The 21,772-nt window shown below is 40.8% G+C and overlaps 2 protein-coding genes across 2 annotated transcripts in view; both read right to left on the bottom strand.

The window, feature by feature from the left end:
- Positions 1-1,306: 1,306 nt before the first annotated feature.
- Positions 1,307-21,772, bottom strand: part of LOC124371696 (multidrug resistance-associated protein 1-like) — a gene marked incomplete at its 3' end in the record, with an annotated part of 53,202 nt that continues 32,736 nt past the window's right edge. Inside the window, exons 13-14 of the mRNA XM_046830033.1 lie at positions 1,828-2,011; positions 1,307-1,391 (exon numbers count right to left, since the gene is read on the bottom strand). Coding sequence (XP_046685989.1) covers positions 1,307-1,391; positions 1,828-2,011 — 269 coding nt within the window. The remainder of the gene's footprint in view (positions 1,392-1,827; positions 2,012-21,772) is intronic.
- LOC124371695 lies at positions 16,496-21,267 on the bottom strand. The gene is given in 2 exon segments (XM_046830032.1): positions 16,496-18,830; positions 18,832-21,267. Coding segments are annotated over 2 exon segments (3,360 nt in total). The 5' UTR covers positions 21,261-21,267; the 3' UTR covers positions 16,496-17,899.

Here is a 21,772-nt window from a genome sequence, read left to right as displayed (position 1 = left end):
TTCATTTAGTAGTTGTTTTAATACCAGGTTTTGGATGATTAAGAAAATCATTACTAGAGTTTATAAATGGAAGCGTATGATATTTTTTAGATAGAACAGGAAGATCATCAGAGCTCCATGGTACCTACTCGTATTAAGTATGGCGGCCACTTATCTCACATATGATAGTTGTTTTAATACCAGGTTTTGGATGCTTAAGAAAATCACTACTAGAGTTTATAAATGGAACCGTGTGATATTGTTTACATAGAACAGGAAGATCATCAGAGCTCCATGGTACCTACTCGTATTAAGTAGGGCGGCCACTTATCTCATATACGATAGTTGTTTTAATACCAGGGTTTGGATGCTTAAGAAAATCACTACTAGAGTTTATAAATGGAACCGTGTGATATTGTTTACATAGAACAGGAAGATCATCAGAGCTCCATGGTACCTACTCGTATTAAGTATGGCGGCCACTTATCTCATATACGATAGTTGTTTTAATACCAGGTTTTGGATGCTTAAGAAAATCACTACTAGAGTTTATAAATGGAAGCGTATGATATTTTTTAGATAGAACAGGAAGATCATCAGAGCTCCATGGTACTCGTATTAAGTATGGCGGCCACTTATCTCATATATGATAGTTGTTTTAGTACCAGGTTTTGGATGCTTAAGAAAATCACTACTAGAGTTTATAAATGGAAACCGTGTGATATTGTTTACATAGAACAGGAAGATCATCAGAGCTCCATGGTACTTACTCGTATTAAGTATGGCGGCCACTTATCTCATATACGATAGTTGTTTTAATACCAGGTTTTGGATGCTTAAGAAAATCATTACTAGAGTTTATAAATGGAATTGTATGATATTGTTTAGATATAACAGGAAGATCATTAGAGCTCCATGGTACTCGTATTAAGTATGGCGGCCACTTATCTCATATATGATAGTTGTTTTAGTACCAGGTTTTGGATATAAAATATAACGCTTTAGAAGTATACATATAGATAAAGTATGTTTATTGGTGAACAACGTATGTCCGACTATAATACAGACATTTTTGTTTGCAGATATAAATTAGATAAATATAATCCGAGACGTAAATGCAATTTTTAGATATGTTTTTCAACGTCCGTTTAAGAGTTTTTTTATATTTTTACATGATATTGTTATTAATTTTGGCTTTTTTCTGATTTGAGGAAGCACTCGTGGAATATAAGCACTAATATCTGGTCTCTTTGTAACTCTTTACATTCCTAAAGAGTTGTTACTCCTTCCATTTCATTTTTTAATATAATTTTAATAGCGTACCAACCTGCCTAGGGAAGATATTGACTGTATAGCCATGTGTTCTTTAATCTTCTTGATTTCCTTCATGGTTTCTTCTTCATTGACTTTTCCTAGTTTTGAAAACAGAAAATTTTACAAAATTGTAATATACTTAGTGTAATTACTTAGTGATATTTACTTAATAAAATCTTAATACCTAATACTTTACTCTTATCTCCATTATCAACATCTTGCTGTACGAGGAACTCTAAGACCCTTTCCCTTTTTTGGTTCATTGAATGCTCCGATCTTTGTAATCTCTCCTGGCCTCATCTATAGCCATCATCGTAAGTGTAACACTTCTCATTACTTACCTATGGTTATTTCTTACTCATTCCTACAATCTACAATGTCTTTCAAACTAAATTTCAAGAACTCTCACACTTTCATTGTCAACTGTTTCAACTGTACGTTTTAACTGTCGAATGTTTTCATCTCTGTAATCTCTTCTGACTTTATCCGTGACCATTATTAGTTTCACTTAGTGTAAAAATCTAAATCACTTACCTTTATCTATCTTTTCCTCGTCTTCACTATCTAAAATGTGTTGCACAAGAAATTCCGAGAACCCTCCCTTCTTCGCCATCAACTCGTTAAAAGTTCCCATCTCTGTGATTTCTCCTGACTTCATGACCACGATCAAATCCACTTTGTGAAGGAAAGTCACACTGTGTGTCACCAGGATACGAGTCTGCATCAAACCGATTGTATTTTAGTGACATTATATGGGTTTTTATTTGAATAGCTTTGCTTTCCGTCCTTGGATGGTACTATTGTGAGGTTATTATTAGGATAAACGTTTCTACTTCGCATGCCGGACAGATGCAGCAGTGCATGATTCCATTTCCACGGTACGAACTAAAATGTTGTATCATCACTTTATATATAGTAATAGCTGATAGAAACGAGTGTGTCCGAGTCTCGCAACATCAGCTACAAGTATACAGAAAACTCAGACGGACGTTCGAGCGCTATTGCCATACGCTGAAAGATGCGAAATGCTTTGTACGGGATTCGTAATATCAACCACAAGTGTAAAGAAAACTCAGACGGACGTTCGAGCGCTATTACCATACGCTGAAAGATGCGAAATGCTTTGTACGGGGTTCGTAATATCAACCACAAGCGTAAAGAAAACTCAGATGGACGTTCGAGCGCTATTGCCATACCCTGAAAGATGCGAAATGCTTTGTACGGGATTCGTAATATCAACCACAAGTGTAAAGAAAACTCAGACGGACGTTCGAGCGCTATTGCCATACCCTGAAAGATGCGAAATGCTTTGTACGGGATTCGTAATATCAACCACAAGTGTAAAGAAAACTCAGACGGACGTTCGAGCGCTATTACCATACGCTGAAAGATGCGAAATGCTTTGTACGGGGTTCGTAATATCAACCACAAGCGTAAAGAAAACTCAGATGGACGTTCGAGCGCTATTGCCATACCCTGAAAGATGCGAAATGCTTTGTACGGGATTCGTAATATCAACCACAAGTGTAAAGAAAACTCAGACGGACGTTCGAGCGCTATTGCCATACCCTGAAAGATGCGAAATGCTTTGTACGGGATTCGTAATATCAACCACAAGTGTAAAGAAAACTCAGACGGACGTTCGAGCGCTATTGCCATACCCTGAAAGATGCGAAATGCTTTGTAGGGATTCGTAATATCAACCACAAGTGTAAAGAAAACTCAGACGGACGTTCGAGCGCTATTAACATACGCTGAAAGATGCGAAATGCTTTGTACGGGATTCGTAATATCAACCACAAGTGTAAAGAAAACTCAGACGGACGTTCGAGCGCTATTGCCATACCCTGAAAGATGCGAAATGCTTTGTACGGGATTCGTAATTATCAAGCACAAGTGTAAAGAAAACTCAGACGGACGTTCGAGCGCTATTTCCATACGCTGAAAGATGCGAAATGCTTTGTACGGGATTCGTAATATCAACCACAAGTGTAAAGAAAACTCAGACGGACGTTCGAGCGCTATTTCCATACGCTGAAAGATGCGAAATACTTTGTATGGGGTTCGTAATATCAACCACAAGTGTAAAGAAAACTCAGACGGACGTTCGAGCGCTATTACCATACGCTGAAAGATGCGAAATGCTTTGTACGGGGTTCGTAATATCAACCACAAGTGTAAAGAAAACTCAGACGGACGTTCGAGCGCTATTTCCATACGCTGAAAGATGCGAAATACTTTGTACGGGGTTCGTAATATCAACCACAAGTGTAAAGAAAATTCAGACGGACGTTCGAGCGCTATTTCCAAACGCTGAAAGATGCGAAATACTTTGTATGGGGTTCGTAATATCAACCACAAGTGTAAAGAAAATTCAGACGGACGTTCGAGCGCTATTACCAAACGCTGAAACATGCGAAATGCTTTGTACGGGGTTCGTAATATCAACCACAAGTGTAAAGAAAACTCAGACGGACGTTCGAGCGCTATTTCCATACGCTGAAAGATGCGAAATACTTTGTACGGGGTTCGTAATATCAACCACAAGTGTAAAGAAAACTCAGACGGACGTTCGAGCGCTATTACCAAACGCTGAAAGATGCGAAATGCTTTGTACGGGGTTCGTAATATCAACCACAAGTGTAAAGAAAATTCAGACGGACGTTCGAGTGCTATTTCCATACGCTGAAAGATGCGAAATACTTTGTACGGGGTTCGTAATATTAACCACAAGTGTAAAGAAAACTCAGACGGAGGTTCGAGCGCTATTACCAAACGCTGAAAGATGCGAAATACTTTGTACGGGGTTCGTAATATCAACCACAAGTGTACAGAAAACTCAGACGGAGGTTCGAGCGCTATTGCCATGCGCTGAAAGAAACGAAATACTTAGTACTGTACTCTAATGGAACGTTGCCATCACCGTTTTTTGTTCTTTACTTAGCGTTTCTACGTAAATAATTTATAATAGGGGCTGAATAGATTCGCTTGTACGAAATTTAACATCTAAGTAAAATAAATACCAACGAGTGTAACTCAGCGATTATTTGGGAACTCAGCTTTAGAGGAAAACAAACGTCGATATCACCGATATGCTCCGTCTCAATGCCATTTCCTTGAACAGATAGTGTTATTATCTGCGAGTCCTCTATTTTATATCATAATTATAATAATTCTAGGAATAAAATATAAATAATATAGTAAAGTAAACCAGTTCTCCCTTACCACTAATATTACTAATGATTACTGAGATTAACTTACACGGAACAAATATATCCAGGTAAGTCTCGATTTATTCTCCCCTTCAAAACAACAGTTAGGTTCTTCTAAATAAATTAGTTACAGGTTATTTAACAAGTATTCTAACACACCTGTACTCTTTCTAGCCCTATATATATATATATATATATTTATTTATTTATATATATATGTTATATATATATATATATATATATATATATATACAATATAAGTTAAATTTGTATGCATGGCAATAGCCTTATTTAATTTCAATAAACATTGAATCGCAAAAAGTACTTGCTCCGCAGGGACTCGAACCCGGATCTCTCACTTACCGGGTGAATATGCTACCATTACACCACAGAGCGCTTACTTTTTCCGATCCAATTATTTTTTATTTGGCCGTATCTGTCACATATGCGTTTAAATAATCAAACTGGTATATATATATATATATATATATATATATATATATATATACCACAGTTCTCACACTGAGCACGAACATTTTGTGCAACTTATAACCTAATCTTCGCTTCGCATTATTATTTGGAGGGTAGGAAACAAAGCTTATAAGGCTATTAGGATTCAAAATATACGTTCGCTGACTAAGATATGTAGTGTAAGGCTTTTGCAACTGATATCTAATAGCTGTTTCACTATCTATTTCAAATCAAATCACTTTATTCCACATACTTAGTATATACATGAAAAAAAAGCTTATTCGTATGGAAAATTCCCAGCAAGATTACAGGTCAGAGTGCTGGGAAGAGTTCTTTCTTATATTTACATACCATTACATAAAAGCTATATTAATGACAGAATAATAATTAAATTTTTTTTTAAGTATAACCTAAAATACTAACAACTTTGAAAAGAAAGGATTACAACTAATACAAACAACTTGTCTAACAAACAAAAGCAGGTCCACGTATGAAAATTAATTACTACATTAATGAAATTGAAATTGAGAGGTGCCAAGTTTTATGCAAATATTAAATTAATAACAAATAGTCATACAACAATTAATTAAAAGAGCTTTGGTCCGGTAATTTAGGTGAGTAGATAGGTTCCGCCGTTTCTGCAACGTCCCAAAGAGGTCGAGTCGTCTCAGGGAGGTCGAGTTATATTTGTACCTAGGGCCACCTAGCAGTTGCTTAAATTCTTTGTTGTCAAACTCGTGGTTCTTGTTCGTGTGCAACAACTTGTTTTTTTTATATACTGTACTGTTTCAGCAGTTGCTTAAATTCTTTGTTGTCAAAGTCGCGGTTCTTGTTCGTGTGCAACAAGTTGTGTTTTATTTTTTACACTGTACTGTTTCAGCAGTTGTCTTTGTTTTTTAATTCTCGGTTCTTGTTCGTGTGCAACAAGTTGTGTTTTATTTTTTACACTGTACTGTTTCAGCAGTTGTCTTTGTTTTTTAATTCTCGGTTCTTGTTCGTGTGCAACAAGTTGTGTTTTATTTTTTACACTGTACCGTTTCAGTAGTCTTTGTTTTTAAAGTCGCGGTTCTTGTTCGTGTGCAACAAGTTGTTTTTTATTTTTTTACACTGTACTGTTTCAGCAGTTGCGTAAAACTTTTTTGTCGATTACACAAAGCGGAGCAACACACACGGCGGCGGCGGCGGCAGTGACACAACGCGGTGAGTCGGCGGTGCGGTCGGCGGTGCCCGAGTTACACAACGCGACCCATACGAACATCACTCATACTGTACAGAGATTGAGGCAGTGTTGGGATACTAGGTAGTTGGTCAGTACCAACATGGCTACCGTGTCGGGTGCAATGCCCAAAGCGAAAACTGCTACATGTGATGTGTGTGGCAAAGTGGTGGTTAAAAGGTGCATGTTACGGCATCAGAGAACCAACACATGCAGGTCGGTCGGAGGAGTCGACTTACGAACTGATTGTGTGGAATCCAACGTAACAGCTGATTGTGAGGAATCCACCGCGTGTCAACATTCTCGTTGTGAGGAAGCCAACGCAACAACGATCAGTCTAGTGAGCGCGTTGAACACTTGTACACCCGGGCACTATGTCCAAGTCTCTGATCTGATACCTCATCAATACTACAAAGTCGTGAAACTCGAAAAAGTCGACTCGACCATTTTGGCAACGTTGCGTCATTTAGGTGGCTTCAACGTGTGCTACGTTTACTTGCCTATACATTTCGGCGACGTACTGACTAATGATGTCATATCGAATTACAACAGTGGAGCCTTCGACGTAATACACCTGGTTTACAAGGGTGTCGAAAACCAAATACAGTTTGAAATCAAATCCAAGAATTAAAAAAAAAAAAAATGGTTAAAGACGTGGCAAGATGTCATCTCTAAACGTAACGTTGTACGTGGTGTTGGGTACTCTCAACGTGTACATCGCAAGTGGGAGCCACCCCCGTCGGTTCTCTTCGGTGATCTCTACAGTAGACACACTGGCCTGTGATCGGAGAGTTGTGTGTAATCAGATATTGTGCAACCTCGGTTTACGCTGTCCGAACGGAACCATTTTTTTTTGTCTTGTGTGTGTATTATGGTCTTGTGCGTTTACTATTACTACGGTTACACAAATTCGATTCCTTTGTCTCTGCCCAAGTATTTCAGTGATATGCGATCAACGTCTTTGGTGTTGTTGTACTTTGTTATGTCGTCTTCTGTAAGTGCATGCAGATAACGTTCGGGGAGAAACACTCGGTACTGGCCCTCGTTGTCTTCCAGGATAGCCATGACGGTCTCTCCTATTCGTGTGGTGCAGCGCTCGAATTGCATTACGCGGTACGGTACGTTGGGACTCAAGTCGGTGAGCCGTGTGTAGCGTGGTGCTTGCAGCCGGTTGAGCGTAGTCTTTAGATCCATAGTTACAGACAGTCAATCTATCTAGTCGTCCAACCATCTCTTTGTGTCAATACATTATGAGCGATGTAACTGGTGATCGTGAATGTCATGTACTTTAGCAACGAGAATTTTGACACGCGGTATAAGCGACACCCTACACAGTTTGTTTGCATCAACCTGCAGTGTGTGTGTGTGTGTGTGTGTGTGTGTGTGTGTGTGTGTGTGTGTGTGTGTGTGTGTGTGTGTGTGTGTGTGTGTGTGTGTGTGTGTGTGTGTGTGTGTGTGTGTGTGTGTGTGTGTGTGTGTGTGTGTTTACAGAGTTTACAAAAACCTTTATTTCAAAAATGTACATACATTTACAGAGTCAGGTGCTTGGAAGCACGTGTGACTTATTTACAATATAATGCAATAACTTAGGCTAAATATACATGCAGTTGGCAATTCAAGGTTTTTTTCTTATTTTTATGCTTTCTTCCACTATGGTGCACAAATACTATACTCTTACTATCAGTCCATAATATATACTTAATTTACTACTTATACAATCAAGATTTTAACAAGAACCATCTCACAAAAACGAGGTAAAAAAAAATTAACAAGCATAAATATATTAAGTTTTAACAAATAAATATATAAATAATAAAATATTAAATATCAAATATCACATTTTTGGCCAGAACACTTTCTATCCCCATGAACAACCCAAAACAGTAAGATCAACAAACAATATTCAAAATATCAACAAGCATAAATATATAAATAGATTTAAAAATAAATAATTATCAAAACAGCAGTAGAGTATTATAAATTTCAAAAATATTAACAAGCATAAATATATAAATAGATTCAACAAACAAATAATTATCAAAACAGCAACAGAGTATTATAAATTTCAAAAAACATCAACAAGCATAAATATATAAATAGATTTAAAAATAAACAATTATCAAAACAGCAGTAGAGTATTATAAATTTCAAAAATATTAACAAGCATAAATATATAAATAGATTTAACAAACAAATAATTATCAAAACAGCAACAGAGTATTATAAATTTCAAAAAATATCAACAAGCATAAATATATAAATAGATTTAACAAACAAATAATTATCAAACAGTAAATAACAAATATAAAATACCAATGACAAATATAACACAAACAGACGACAACAACATAAAATGTGTCTAAAGACTGTGTGTGTGTGTGTGTGTGTGTGTGTGTGTGTGCGTGCGTGCGTGCGTGCGTGCGTGCGTGCGTGCGTGCGTGCGTGCGTGCGTGCGTGTGCGTGCGTGCGTGCGTGCGTGCGTGCGTGCGTGCGTGCGTGTGTGTGTGTGTGCGTGTGTGTGTGTGTGTGTGGTGTGTGTGTGTGTGTGGTGTGTGTGTGTGTGTGTGTGTGTGTGTGTGTGTGTGTGTGTGGGGGGGGGGGATACACACAACCCGATGTCACAGTTGGGGGAAAATACAACCCGATGTTAAAGTTGGGGATACACACAACCCGACGTCGACAGTCCCATACCGAGTTTACGCTTGGCCCACATTGCCGAGCCATATCATCGTCGGTGGTAGAACGGTGGTATGTCGTTTTAAAAAATATTTGCGTGTATCATCGTCGGTGGTAGAACGGTGATACATCGTTTAAAAAATATTTGCGTATATCATCGTCAGTGGTAGAACGGTGATACATCGTTTAAAAAAATATTTGCGTGTATCATCGTTATTGGGGAAACGGTGATGTAGCGTGTATCACGTCGTTAAGCATAAACTTGTATTTACCGTTATGCGCTTTCCTCGTCATGTCTATTGAAATAAATCCGTGCGGTTGAGACCAACACTTTCTGCATAAAGTTTCAAATTCACGATACGTCATGTCCGATCCAACAAAGTCGTCGTATATTCGTTTGGTGTAATGTTTGTTTTGTTTAAACACGCACAGCATGTTCACATTATTACGAATCACTTGCATGTCAACTTTCCCATAACTCTGACTCAAGTACACGCACGATATCTGTTTGTGTCGGCTGCGAATAAAGTAATCTTTAATTTTGTCTTGCTGCTCCATCAGACAATCGTCAAACACGACCAACGCGTTGCGGTCACATTCTTCCACCGATATGAGATCCTCACAACTGCTAAAGAAGTAAGCGATTTTCGTACAAAGTTTTTTCTCAATACTCGTAAACGTCTGCAACATGTCTGTGTAAGCCGTCTGGTGTATAGACCGACTGAACACGTACAGCTTTTTAAACTTGACTCCTTTCTCGTTGTACACCAGATTCAACAACAGATTGGTTTTTCCACATCCCGATGTGCCGACTATCAGACAGCGAAGTGGCTGCGGTATAAGAGCTGCGCTATTTGCTAGCGATTCTTTGCAGTATACTTTTATGTCCATTTTACAGACTAATATACATGCAAACCAGTGCACCATCAATATACAGTAATGCGTCTACGTGTCTAGCCGTCAAAATAACGTTACGTGTATTTCTAACGTAGTATTTAGACCTAGTCGTCGGTCTCACCAAACAATCGGTTCAAAGCTCTTATGACATCTGTGGACATCCTTTCAACAGCCGGGTCATTCACCGGGTGGTAGGTTATAGTCCTATTGCTACATGAAACCGTGTTGTCTTGCACTGGATTAGCATATCGTCTAACTTCCTGTGGCTCAGAATAATTTGGCGAGGACGATGAAGATATTGTGTTGACTTGTATTGGTGTGCGATTGGCCATGGTTGACTACTATACTGTAACATACGTCAAAGAATAGTATAGTCTATGTGTATTACAAGACAGTTTTCTGTAATTCCTTCTCGTAAAATGACCCTTCTATTTCTTCACCTTGAGCGTCAGTGATTCTGTACGTAACCGGTCTAGTGTCAATGACTTTAGAAACTGTGAAAATCTCTCGCGTCCAATTGCTTTTGTACTTGTTGGCAAACGCTTCTTTTTTCACAGTGATGCGCACACGGTCACCCACTTTCAGTTTAGGTTTTCTAATGGGTATCTTTGATTTCAATTTATTGAACTTTAGTAATATTTGATTTTCGTTTGTTTCATCAACGTCTGACGGTGTCATGCCGATTGATCTGTGCATGTCCGCCTCATTGTACTGTGCGACTAACAGTTGCAGGATGTCGAGCCACTTGAACGAGTTTCTCGCCTCAAACTCTATTTTCATTTTGTTGTTGAGCGTCCGGTTGAACCGTTCCACGATGGCGCTCTTTTCCTCGTTCTCCGTGTGGTACATTTTTATACTGTACCGTTTCAGCAGTTGCTTAAAGTCTTTGTTTTCAAATTCGCGGCCCTTGTCCGTGTGCAACAAGTTGGGTGGCCTGTGATCTGCATCCGCGGCTCTTTTCAGTATCGATTCGAAAGCCCTGGCCACGTCCACACCACTCTTTGTCTTTAACGGCTCCGACCAAGCGTACTTACTGAACGTGTCAATAACGTACAACATGTATTTGAAGCCTCGGTTGACTTTAGAGTAAGCCGTCATTATTACTAAGTCGGCAGCCCACAAGTCGTCGATGCCCAAAGTTACTATACGCCGTCTAGGAAACTTTTTGATCACAGGTTTGTGCAGTTCTCTCGCTTCTACTATTGGTTCAGGTTCCGAGAGTTTTATGAACGTACTCTTTTTCGAGCCACACGTTCCACACACCGACTTTGACCGCCATCTGTTATTGGAAGTTTTTACTGTTTGTTGTTTGAGCGATGCAGTCTTTTTCTTACACTTTTGACAGTAACTGTCCATGATGCTCCCTACATTAGTGATAATCCAGCGCGTCATTACATTTACTTTAGTGCGGGAAACAATCAAATCCTGTATACGGTATCAGAGATAATTGACATACGTGACTTCTTACAGTAAGAGTGTTGCAGAATGAGTGAATTACACAAACACAAAATAAAATTGACCGAGGGTCAGAAGCGCAAGATGCGCATCGCCTACAAGAAACGCAGATCGGCAGTGATTGGTATTGCGAAAGATCAATTGTCGAGCAGTGGTGGTGATACAATCATGTTGACGAATCAACAGCATAAGACGGTGCGGAAAGCGATAAAGAACAATAGCGGTGTGCGATTATCGTTGGAGTACGGACAGTTGGAGAAAAACGTTGACGGTGGGCTACTGAAAGAAGTGTTGGGATTCGTAGAGGACAACTTGCCGTACGGAAAGAAATTCGTATCACCGCTAGTGAGACGGAAAATTGCACCGTTGCTGAAAGAGCAACTTGTCCCGTGGCTGAAGAACCTGATTGACAACGAACTCGATTCCATCATCGAGAAAGATCCCAGTGGCAACGGTCTCCGTAAACGTATAAACGGAAAACTCGATTCGTTGTTTAAAAAAATTTGAACCGATGTCAGCGAGTGATTTGAACGTGTGGGCTCGTAGACTGAACATTCCCAACTTTCGCGGTGTATTTATGCGAGAAGCGTTACCGGTCAAACCGCATCGTATTGAATGCGGCATAATCAATCTCGGCGATCTGGATTCGGACGGTACACACTGGACGTGTTACATGAAGATGGACCACAGCAAAGTCTATGTCGACTCGTACGGTGACAGTCAGCCACCGCGGGAACTAGTCCGTTACTTGGGTCCAGAGAATCTGATGTACAACACCAAACGAATTCAAGACTACGACGACCAGCCCATATGTGGACACTTGTGCCTGGAAGTGTTAAGGCTATACATGTCTGGTTGCAAAAGTTTTACTGGTATAGAAAGCGCGTTGGAGAAAGATAAATACATTTGGAAATCTTGGTTTGCATAATGTTTGCAGTGAACAGATTCAACGAAGTAATGATAAGTGATGAAACCAGTGTATTACAATATGTAGATGCTCGAATAAACGAAAAGTTGACATCTGCCAATGACGATAGTATGATGATCAAACAATATGTGGAAGCGCAAATAAATGAAAAGTTGAAAGATTTTGCTTCACCATATGGCGATCAAACAACTATCAAACAACACGTGGAAGCGCAAATAAACGAAAGATTGGAGTCTTTCAGGAGAGGTGGCGAAGTAAATTTAGAAACTTTACGACATACTGTGGAAACGGTTCAGAACGATTTAAAGTCTCACACAGATGAGCTCACCAGCAAGGTAAAGTTTATCAACAACAAAGTAAACGTGAAAAACAGACGGATCGTAAACGCTGCAAAATCTGTAGACGAGCACGATGTGGTAATCAGAAAAGAAATTGACGACCTCTCGAGGAGATTAAACGAGCAAACTTCATTTACAATGCAAGAAAACATTAGGAGGGTTAATACAAGGTTCGAAAAACTCGAAAACTGGAAGCGTCAATGTGCAAGCACGGTATCAGAACTGTATGATAAAGTGTTTCCTCCAATAGAGTAGTGTATAGCGTATAAGTGCGATGCACGCTTACGGAGTAATTATAGAGTGTTATTTTTTTTTACTATGCCTGTGTTAAAACTGGTCGGAAAAGGTTCCGCGCTGAACTTGCATTTCGAGCATCCAATCCACTTGGACGACACTGTGAAATACAAACTTGCTCTGATTGGTTTCTATTCGGAAAACAATATCTACAACCTGAGAGAAACGGCGCACGTTGTCTTTGCACAGGAAAAATACGATGTGTCAATAGACCCCGGTTTTTGGACGATGGAATCGTTGCAACAGAAATTTGGAACCTATCTCAAGATTACAAGAAATGGCGATCGCGTCGTTCTCAGATCACCGTACAATTTTCGCATGGATTCGAATCTTTGTACACTCCTCGGTTTTGATCAGCGTAGCACTACATATAATGCTGGTGAAACAGTAACAGCAACTAACCCGCCGAATCTAAGACCGGTGGAAATAGTGGAAGTACACTGCGATATAATTGAAAACAGTTATGTGAGCCACGACGTGCACAAACACAGACACCATGAGACGGCAATATTGTATCAGTTCTATCCCGATGTGCCGCACGGTTACAAAATATCAGAAAGACCGCAGTACCCACACTATGTATCGGTGCGACCAGGGCTACAGAAATTACAACAGATCAAACTAGCCATCACGGATCAAAACAATACCGCTCTGTTAAACGACGACGTGACCAGTTACGTTTATTTGGATCTGGTTCCGGATCGTGCTTAATCTATTAAAAACTTTGGTAATGTAGTACATTAGTAGACAAGATGTATTACTGCACGTATTTGGTTATTGCAGCCACCTTAGTATATGCAAATGAAGACTTTGACTCTGTGCGTTATTTGAAACGTTACGGATATTTAGAGAATGATAACACTACTTTGTTGGTAGACGGGGAAATCTTAAAGGTGGCGATAGAGACATTTCAAGCTAAATATAATCTCACAGTTGACGGGTCCATGAACCCTGAAACAGAAGCATTCATGAAGAGACCGCGATGTGGGAACAAAGACAATCCTTTGCCGTATAGAATACTGAGCAACACCACAAAATGGTTTAATAATATAGTGACATGGAACTGGTTGGGCAACCAACGTCACATGCCGTTGGTTAACGCTGCTTTTGGCGTTTGGACGAGACACACTAATCTCACGTTTTATCGCTCGTTCTACGATCCCAACATTCCTATATCGTTGGATTCTCTCCACGTCATGTACGCTACTAGATCGCCATGTCCGTATAAGTTCGACGGTCGCGGATCGGTGTTGGCACACGCCTTTTTCCCAGACATCTTGAAAAACCAGACTGATATTCATTTCGACGTCGATGAAGACTGGGACATGACTATGAATCTCCCGGCACCTGGAAAAACATCGTTCTTCTCTGTTTTGGTTCACGAGATCGGTCACGCGTTGGGATTGAGCCATTCATCACAACGAGGCGCCGTGATGAATCCTTACTACGAAATTCCACCGACCACCAAAAACATGTTCGAACTCGATCTCGCTAAGGACGATATTTACGGTATCCAATATCTCTACGGTTATCCCGGTCCTTCCACGACGACGACGACAACTACTACGACTACCACTACATCGCGACCACCAACCGATAGAGGAGTTTCGACTAACGACCTGTGTGATTACAAAACCAAATTACGTACAGTTTTGATACTAAACAACAAGATCTTCATGTTTCACAACAAGAAGGTATGGATAGTAGATATGGACGAAACAGACCGTGAGCCGTCACAGTTCAACCGACCCAAAATAACAACGCGGTGGTTACCGTTTCTACCGCACGATTTTGTAAACATAACTGCCATTTATGAACGGCCTAATGGTGAAATAGCTTTGTTTACCAGAAAACAAGTGTACTTCATTCAATATCCAAGTTTGAGTTTACTAGGTAATACAGATACTCAAGGTCTTCTCGGTTTTCCTGACATTGAAGTGAAGTCTGCTGTAAACACCCATAAAGGCTTAACGTACATTCTGACCAACAACGAGCTGGTGTTTGAGGTGGATGAGTGTAAACTGAAAGCGAAATAGCTCGGAGCTTTTACTACCGTGTTTCCAGACCTGCCGAAACAAATCACGAGCGCATTTCGATACACTAACGGGAGGCTGTACTTTATGACCGAATCGCTTGTATACGAGTACAATGAATTCTCAAAACGTGTAACTCGAACTGCACCAAGTCTGTTTGACGTGTTGCAAATCAGTTGCATGGAAGATAGTATCCTGAAACAATTGCACGTTATGGTATCAAAGTTGTTACACCTCAGATCTGACGCTTAAACACTAGTAAAACTTTATTTGTATATCCTATTGAACACAAGTAATGTCGTAAAGCAATGTTAGATAGTGTTAGATACGGGCACAACCATCCCGGGTAGATACACGAGAATGGACAAGTTGTACGATGAACAAGTTACTGGAATAGAGCGGAGCGAGTACCGGACCGTGATGCCGGTCTCCGACCTAAACTTCAATACGCCAAACAACTATACGGTTTTCAAATTGGATCACGGAGATGCGTTTTACGATTCTCGCATAATGTATCACGTGCACGGTGAGTTGGTAAAAAAGGACGGTACCGAATACCCCGCAGCGTCGACAATTCAACTGATTGACAATTTTCCAGCGTACCTGTTTTCGCGAATCGAACTGAAAAAACACAACACTCTGCTCGACAGCATGGACCATCCCGGCATTACGAGTCAAGTGAAAGGATTGGTAAGCTACAGTAAATCTCAAATGTACATGTTGCCGACTAGCGGTTTCATTTCCAAGTTTAGTGGCGGCGGCAAGTTCGAAGCGTTGGGTACACTCGGCCACTTGGGTCTGGGATTCTTTGACCATTTACGCAACCCGATGTACAAGGGCGGGTTCGAAATCACGTTCACTCGAGCCGAAGACAATGACGCTATATACCACTGGTCGGGTAACGCACAAGGAGCAACTGAACCGGCAGACGGTAAAGTTGTAATCAAATCGTTTGTGTTGCGTGTTCCGTTGGTCGAGTACGAGACAAACGCCAAGAGCCAGCTGATTGCCGGTCTCAAACAAATGAGTGATAAGGATTTGCTGAAATACACTTACTTGCAGTGGCAGTGTATTGATAAGAAAGGCGTTTTCGGTTCAACGTTCAACTTTGACGTCACCGGCCTCTATCGTAACGTGTACAATCCCAAATTCATTATCGTTGCACTGCAAACAGACCGCACCAACAAGCAGAAGAAAAACCCAAGTCGATTCGATCATTGCAATTTAAAGAATGTGGCGGTAAAAATCAACGGACACCGCTATCCGGCGGAAATGCAAAACTTTGATATGGCGGCTCAAAACTACAGGCTGTTGTACGACCAGTACTTGACATTTAGAAAACTCATGTACGGCGATACGGACGTGTATGTCAACATGGACGATTTTAAATCGAGGTACCCCATCATCGTGATTGACACGCATTTGCATCCCACGAGCCGAGACAGGTCCAGAAACGATATACAAGTCGAATTGGATTTCACTACAGCAGTTGCGTCCGCTCAAAGCGACGTGGGCACTACGGCGTACGTAATATTGGTGTCTCAGACAGAGTTCATGTACGACATTACGCGAAACGTCATTCGCATGGTTCAGTAATGATGTTTATCAGGACCTGTGATAACGTACATATCAGTGTCCTCGTTTATGCAGGACAGCGTCGTGTTCCAATATATGTAACGCACCAATACGTGTTTTAGTAAAGCAGGTCTAATACTATAATATTTGTACACACAGTGTTATCTGCGCCCAATAGGTTATCTGTGGTCAGAACAGTCCGAACAACTATCCCACATGCAATAGCCTTCTCACGGCTGTAGCGTTCATTACTGAAGTACCGCGACGCGTTTACTTTATCGTCGTGTGTTATTTTTAAATTGAGAAAAAAAATACTTTTACGTGATTAGGAATTTCCACGTGACTCGTAAGTACATATTATCCAATTGTGAAGTTAAGGTAACGTTAATTTTGCCTATTTATACTTGTGTTTGATTCGTTTGAAGAAAGTTTGGTTGAATTTGTAACATTTTCAATATTCGATACAATTTCATTACATAATTTTCAGTGTTCAAGCTACGTACTAACCACGGAAGAACACAGCCCATGCATTACAATTAAATTGTGTGCAAAATTACAAATGTTGTATGTCATACACTGTTATATTTAAATTTGCAATATTCATAGGTATAGCACTGCCGATATTGTTAATAAATAATTTAATTTAATAATAATCCCTAATTATTAGGGAATTGTAAATAGGAAAACAATTATAGTTTTAGTTAGGCTATCCTTGAAGAAATTTTCAAACATCCAGATCCGATTCAAAGGTAGCGTACATATACTAGTTTTTATTCACATAGCCCATTGAGTTTGACTCTGTATCAGTATATTGCCTGTGAACTGTATGTAAATGGTACTATTGTGATGTTTGTTTAGTGAGAACAAGCCTATTCCCTGATTACAGGGAAATAAATAAAAAACAAGCTTGCTACTGCTACAAGTGCTTGTTACTGTACAAGTTACAAAGATTAATTAAGTTAATTAATTAATTAGTAACTAATTAAAGCGTTGCATAAAGTCCTTTTTTAGTATATATTCTAGTATCAAATAGTATCTATCCTGACAAAGTATAGGTAGACAACATAGGTTAACTTAATATGCGTATTTTTCTAAATTGATATAAAACACTTATTTTTTCTGTTATGAATGATCTGCTTCTAATGAAAGAGGAAGAATGATTAGATTATCAATGTAAGATGGTCTACTTAACAACATATTCTGTAGCTAGAGATACATCATAGTTTAATATACCAAACACTTATTATTCGCAACACTCGGAACGGTTTATCTTGGGTCACGACCTTACAGATTACAGCTCGTTTGCTTCCACTTAATTTTTAATTAATCATTAATTTTATAGCCTATCAGACTTTTGTGATTATAAACACAGAGTACATTAATCTGAAAAGAAAATCCACAACAACAACAAAAAATATATACATTTTATTTAAATACAATGTGTGAAAATATTTACGTACAGCCAAACAGTTTTTTTTTTATATTTACATTTGTTTTTACCGTAGGTAGTCTCACTGTGTCGACAGAGCAGACTGGATTTCCAGCTCAGCCATAACTTCTACGGGGATGCTGTAGTGTCCCCAGGGCAGAGTCCCGATGCCGTCGTCTTGGATGTAGCGTTTGTCATCGTGAGGTGACAGAACAATCTTTTTGAGTTCAACGCTGTATAGGTCGTGTTTAAAGCTCCAGATCATGTTCATCGAACCGTACTGTACACCTCTGTCGAACAGACACTGTTTGTAATCGTCAAAGGTCAGATGGTTTTCGATCGTTGTCTTTTTAACTCCTTTCGACTTTTTGATCACTCCGCCTTCGGATCTGCTGGAGTACATTTTCGAGCGGAGTCCTACGTGCTCGTACATTACTCTGCCGTTGAGCTCGTCTTTCATCTTCCCTAGTACCTTTTTGTTGACTCGAGGCATGTTGTAACGGTTTGGCTGGGGGTAGTCGCTGGTGTCGAACAGATCGATCATGTCTTTGATGTCATTGTACAAGTCGACCGTCTGGATGTGGTACGTCAGCGAGTCGGTGTCTGTATATTGAAGTTGGGCTTTGTGACCGTACCGCCTCTTGATGACGTTGTAGTGGAAGTCGTACATCAGCGTTTTCGACACGTCCAGAATGCTCATGCCGACGTAGATTGCTTTATTGAACATCAATTTCGTTTTAGACATGTGAACGGCTGCCAACTGTTCGGTAAATATTGTACGGCTCCTGAAGTTGGGTTGTGCCGTCCACTTGTCAACCTGCTTCCCTTTCGTAGCCAGTCTGATGTCAACTCTGTTCCGGATGTTTTCCATCGTCTTACCGAAAACGCTGTTATTCATGAGCTTGAAGAAATCTTTCTCAAACTCGTTCCTGGCTTGCGTACGCATCTCAGTGTTCAAGTCGATGTAGGGCTTGAGCCAGGCAGATTGACTGAAACTCAGCACTCTGTGGACTTATGCCGAGTGATAGATACTGTTTTAGATTCCTGTAGTGGACAACATATTTTTCCTTCTCAAACAGTGTGGTGAGTAACTTTTCTTCTTTCGATCCCGGCGGTACTCGACGTTCAGGAGCCAGAGGCAAGTCGGAGTGCAAGTCGTGCAAATTATTGGGATACACCAAGTCGACTTCCAGAATGTAGCCAGTTGGTGCGTCATCCGGAACTTTTGTAACGTCAATGTCGGTTTTGCACCACTTGAAGTTCTTATACGGCATGTCTTGACTCATTGCCCAGCCGTACAGATTATTGGCGTCCAAGTACGTCAGGTAGGAAGTCGGCTGGTCCTCATCGAAATCTTCCATGTAAGGGTTGTTGGCTGCGGCGTACCGGTTAGAGCACTGTGACACTCCGCCTCGAATGCCCTTGCCGATCATCAGGATCATGTTGTAGTCATTGAGCAGGTCGAGTTTTATGCCGGTGGTCTTGAGCATCGCACTCCACGCGAGTCCGGGAGCCGTGTAGTACCAAGCAGGGTCGAGCTGGTACGTCTGCATGCAAACGTCGCGGAAGTTCTCCATAATGTCCGCCAGCAAGAGCACGTCCGTTTGGTTGTACAACAGTGTGTAGTCTTTCATGTTCTGTATGTTGAACGTATTCCAAACGTTGACCGCATGTTGGTAGTCTTCGGGCTTTACGTGAGCATCGTTCAGCTTGTTGTAAAAGTCGTTCTGCGCGGGCAGGGACGAACGTTCAAACTTCTCCATACCGTCCATATAGTCGTAGGGATAGACACCCTTTTTAAGTAACAGTTCCAGTTTCTCTCCGTCATAGAATTTGGAAATGTTTTTAAATTGATCGGGAGACAGGTTCTTAGCCAACTTGTCTAGACTGCTTGCCATGAACCTCAACGAGTCCAGGAACCGTAGCTTCACTCCACGCTCAACCTCGATGGTGTAGGAGATGTAACGTTCCTCGTTGTTTGGAATAACTTTGATGGTCTCGTTGTTGAGCCCAAACATCTTGATAAACAGGTGGGTGTCGTATCCGCTCAGGTTGTGAACAAACACTGGCAGGAAATGCGGTTTCTTGAAGTTGAGGTTACACGAGTTGTGAGCCATACCTCTGAATTTCCCCGTCAGATGGTCGTGATCGCGAACTTTGTAATCATCAGGATCGTTGAAAGACTTGCCACAGATGTGACACTGCCGAGCGTTGGCTATTTCGTGTAGGTCGTCTTGAGTCAGCTCCATCGGTACAGCAGCAGCTCTTGAGTAAAGTTGGAATATTTCCCTGGCATCGTTCATGATGCTTTCCACGAACACTTGCGCAGCGTCCGGTCCGAAATACGTAGTGGGCGGTTTGTAATCACCGTCAGAGTACACGAAGTAGTACGAGAAACTAACCGCTTCATGTTTCTGGTACTTTTCGGTGTATGAATTTCGTGCATCGGGATCCCGGCTGCTGCTGGATACGGGAGTCAGCATACACTCGAAATCAGCGTACGCCACGAACGGAACTCTCATCGCGTGTTTGAAGTCCTTGAATTGTACTGTAGAGCCTTCTTTCGGTGTCAGTATTTTCACCGCCTCGTGTTCGCTGCAGTCCACTTTGTGTTTGATCAGTAGTTCCTCGGTTCCGTAATGCATGAGGCAGCGCTTGCAGAGCCAAGTCCTATGCATATGGTTTGAAATTTGTGAACTGACTAATCGGCTCAAATTTTTGATGTAACAGTAGTGAGAGTTGTTTTGATCTCTAATATACAGCAAGTCCACGAGCGTGTCTTTCTCTTTTCGTGTCACGTACAACGGATAGACGACCAGTTTCTTATCGTACGAGTACACGTTGACGGATATTCCAGAGCGTTTTTCAAACAACTTGACGTTGTCGAGACTCACAGGGAAAGTGATGCCGTCCAGATGTGTGTCTAGCTCGTGCTCAAAAGGTTGATAGTGATGGATACGCTGGGGCTGCGCTTGCCTGTCCACGGGACGCAACGCGGCCAAGATCGACCATACGAAACATTTCTGGTCGTTGTTCATTATGTTTACGACTGCTTTCTTGTCAACAATCTTTTTGGGTAGTTCCATGTAACTGGAGCCTCTGAGTGGAACGTAACGATTAATTCGTACCTCGAGGTGGAGGATTTTGTGCAAGGTCCAACCAGATCCCTTGGCGTAAAACTCATCCATTTCGGCCAAGAGTTTTTTCATTGCCTTTGTAACGTACACCCAAATGTCTGTAGTTGGAAGAATCTCCTTGTTTTTAGTTTTGAAATTCTTCTGTTCAATCGCGCCACTCGTCTTTTTTGTGTACTCGACTTCAAACCTCAGGTTAAATTTGATGTTGTGTTCATCAACGAGTTGTGCAATTTTGCGAATGATTGACTTTCTAGATGTTTTAAGAAATCTTTTGGGGTCTTTGATACCATGCTTGTTTTCAATCATGTACGTTTTCATACGACCGTGAACGCTTGCTGTACCTTTTTAATATTACCCCCTTGTTTGCTAGGTTTCATGACTTTAGGCGGAGGTGCTGAAACGGTAGCTACACCATGCTTACGCTTTAAACCGTCTGGTGAACACTTCTTGATGTGACCGATGGCAGACGTGCTAGCTGATGTGGAGCTAGTACTTGGTTCAAGAGGTGGAACCTTTGGTGGTGGTTCTGAAACGGTAGCTGGAAGAGTGTAGTTTTCGTTCTTCCGCTTTAAACCGCCTGGTGAACACTTTGCAATATGACGGCTCAAGTTGGACATGGTTATCAGTTGCTGACAATGCGGACACGGCTTCTTAGGCTCAACAGTCGTTTTAATATTGCCACACACTTCAACATGGCGAGACATGTTACGTGACGTTATTAATTTGTTGCAGTGCACACAATGTTCTTTAGTATTCGACACGTGAGGCTCGACTCCTCCAGCCGACATGCACTTGGCAGTGTTACGGTGACGTGCCAT

This window comes from Homalodisca vitripennis, unplaced genomic scaffold (assembly GCF_021130785.1).
Source record: "Homalodisca vitripennis isolate AUS2020 unplaced genomic scaffold, UT_GWSS_2.1 ScUCBcl_1858;HRSCAF=6002, whole genome shotgun sequence".
Classification (NCBI taxonomy): Eukaryota; Metazoa; Arthropoda; class Insecta; order Hemiptera; family Cicadellidae; genus Homalodisca; species Homalodisca vitripennis.
Note: the sequence above shows the minus strand (reverse complement) of the source record. Positions and strands in the feature narration are given on the sequence as shown.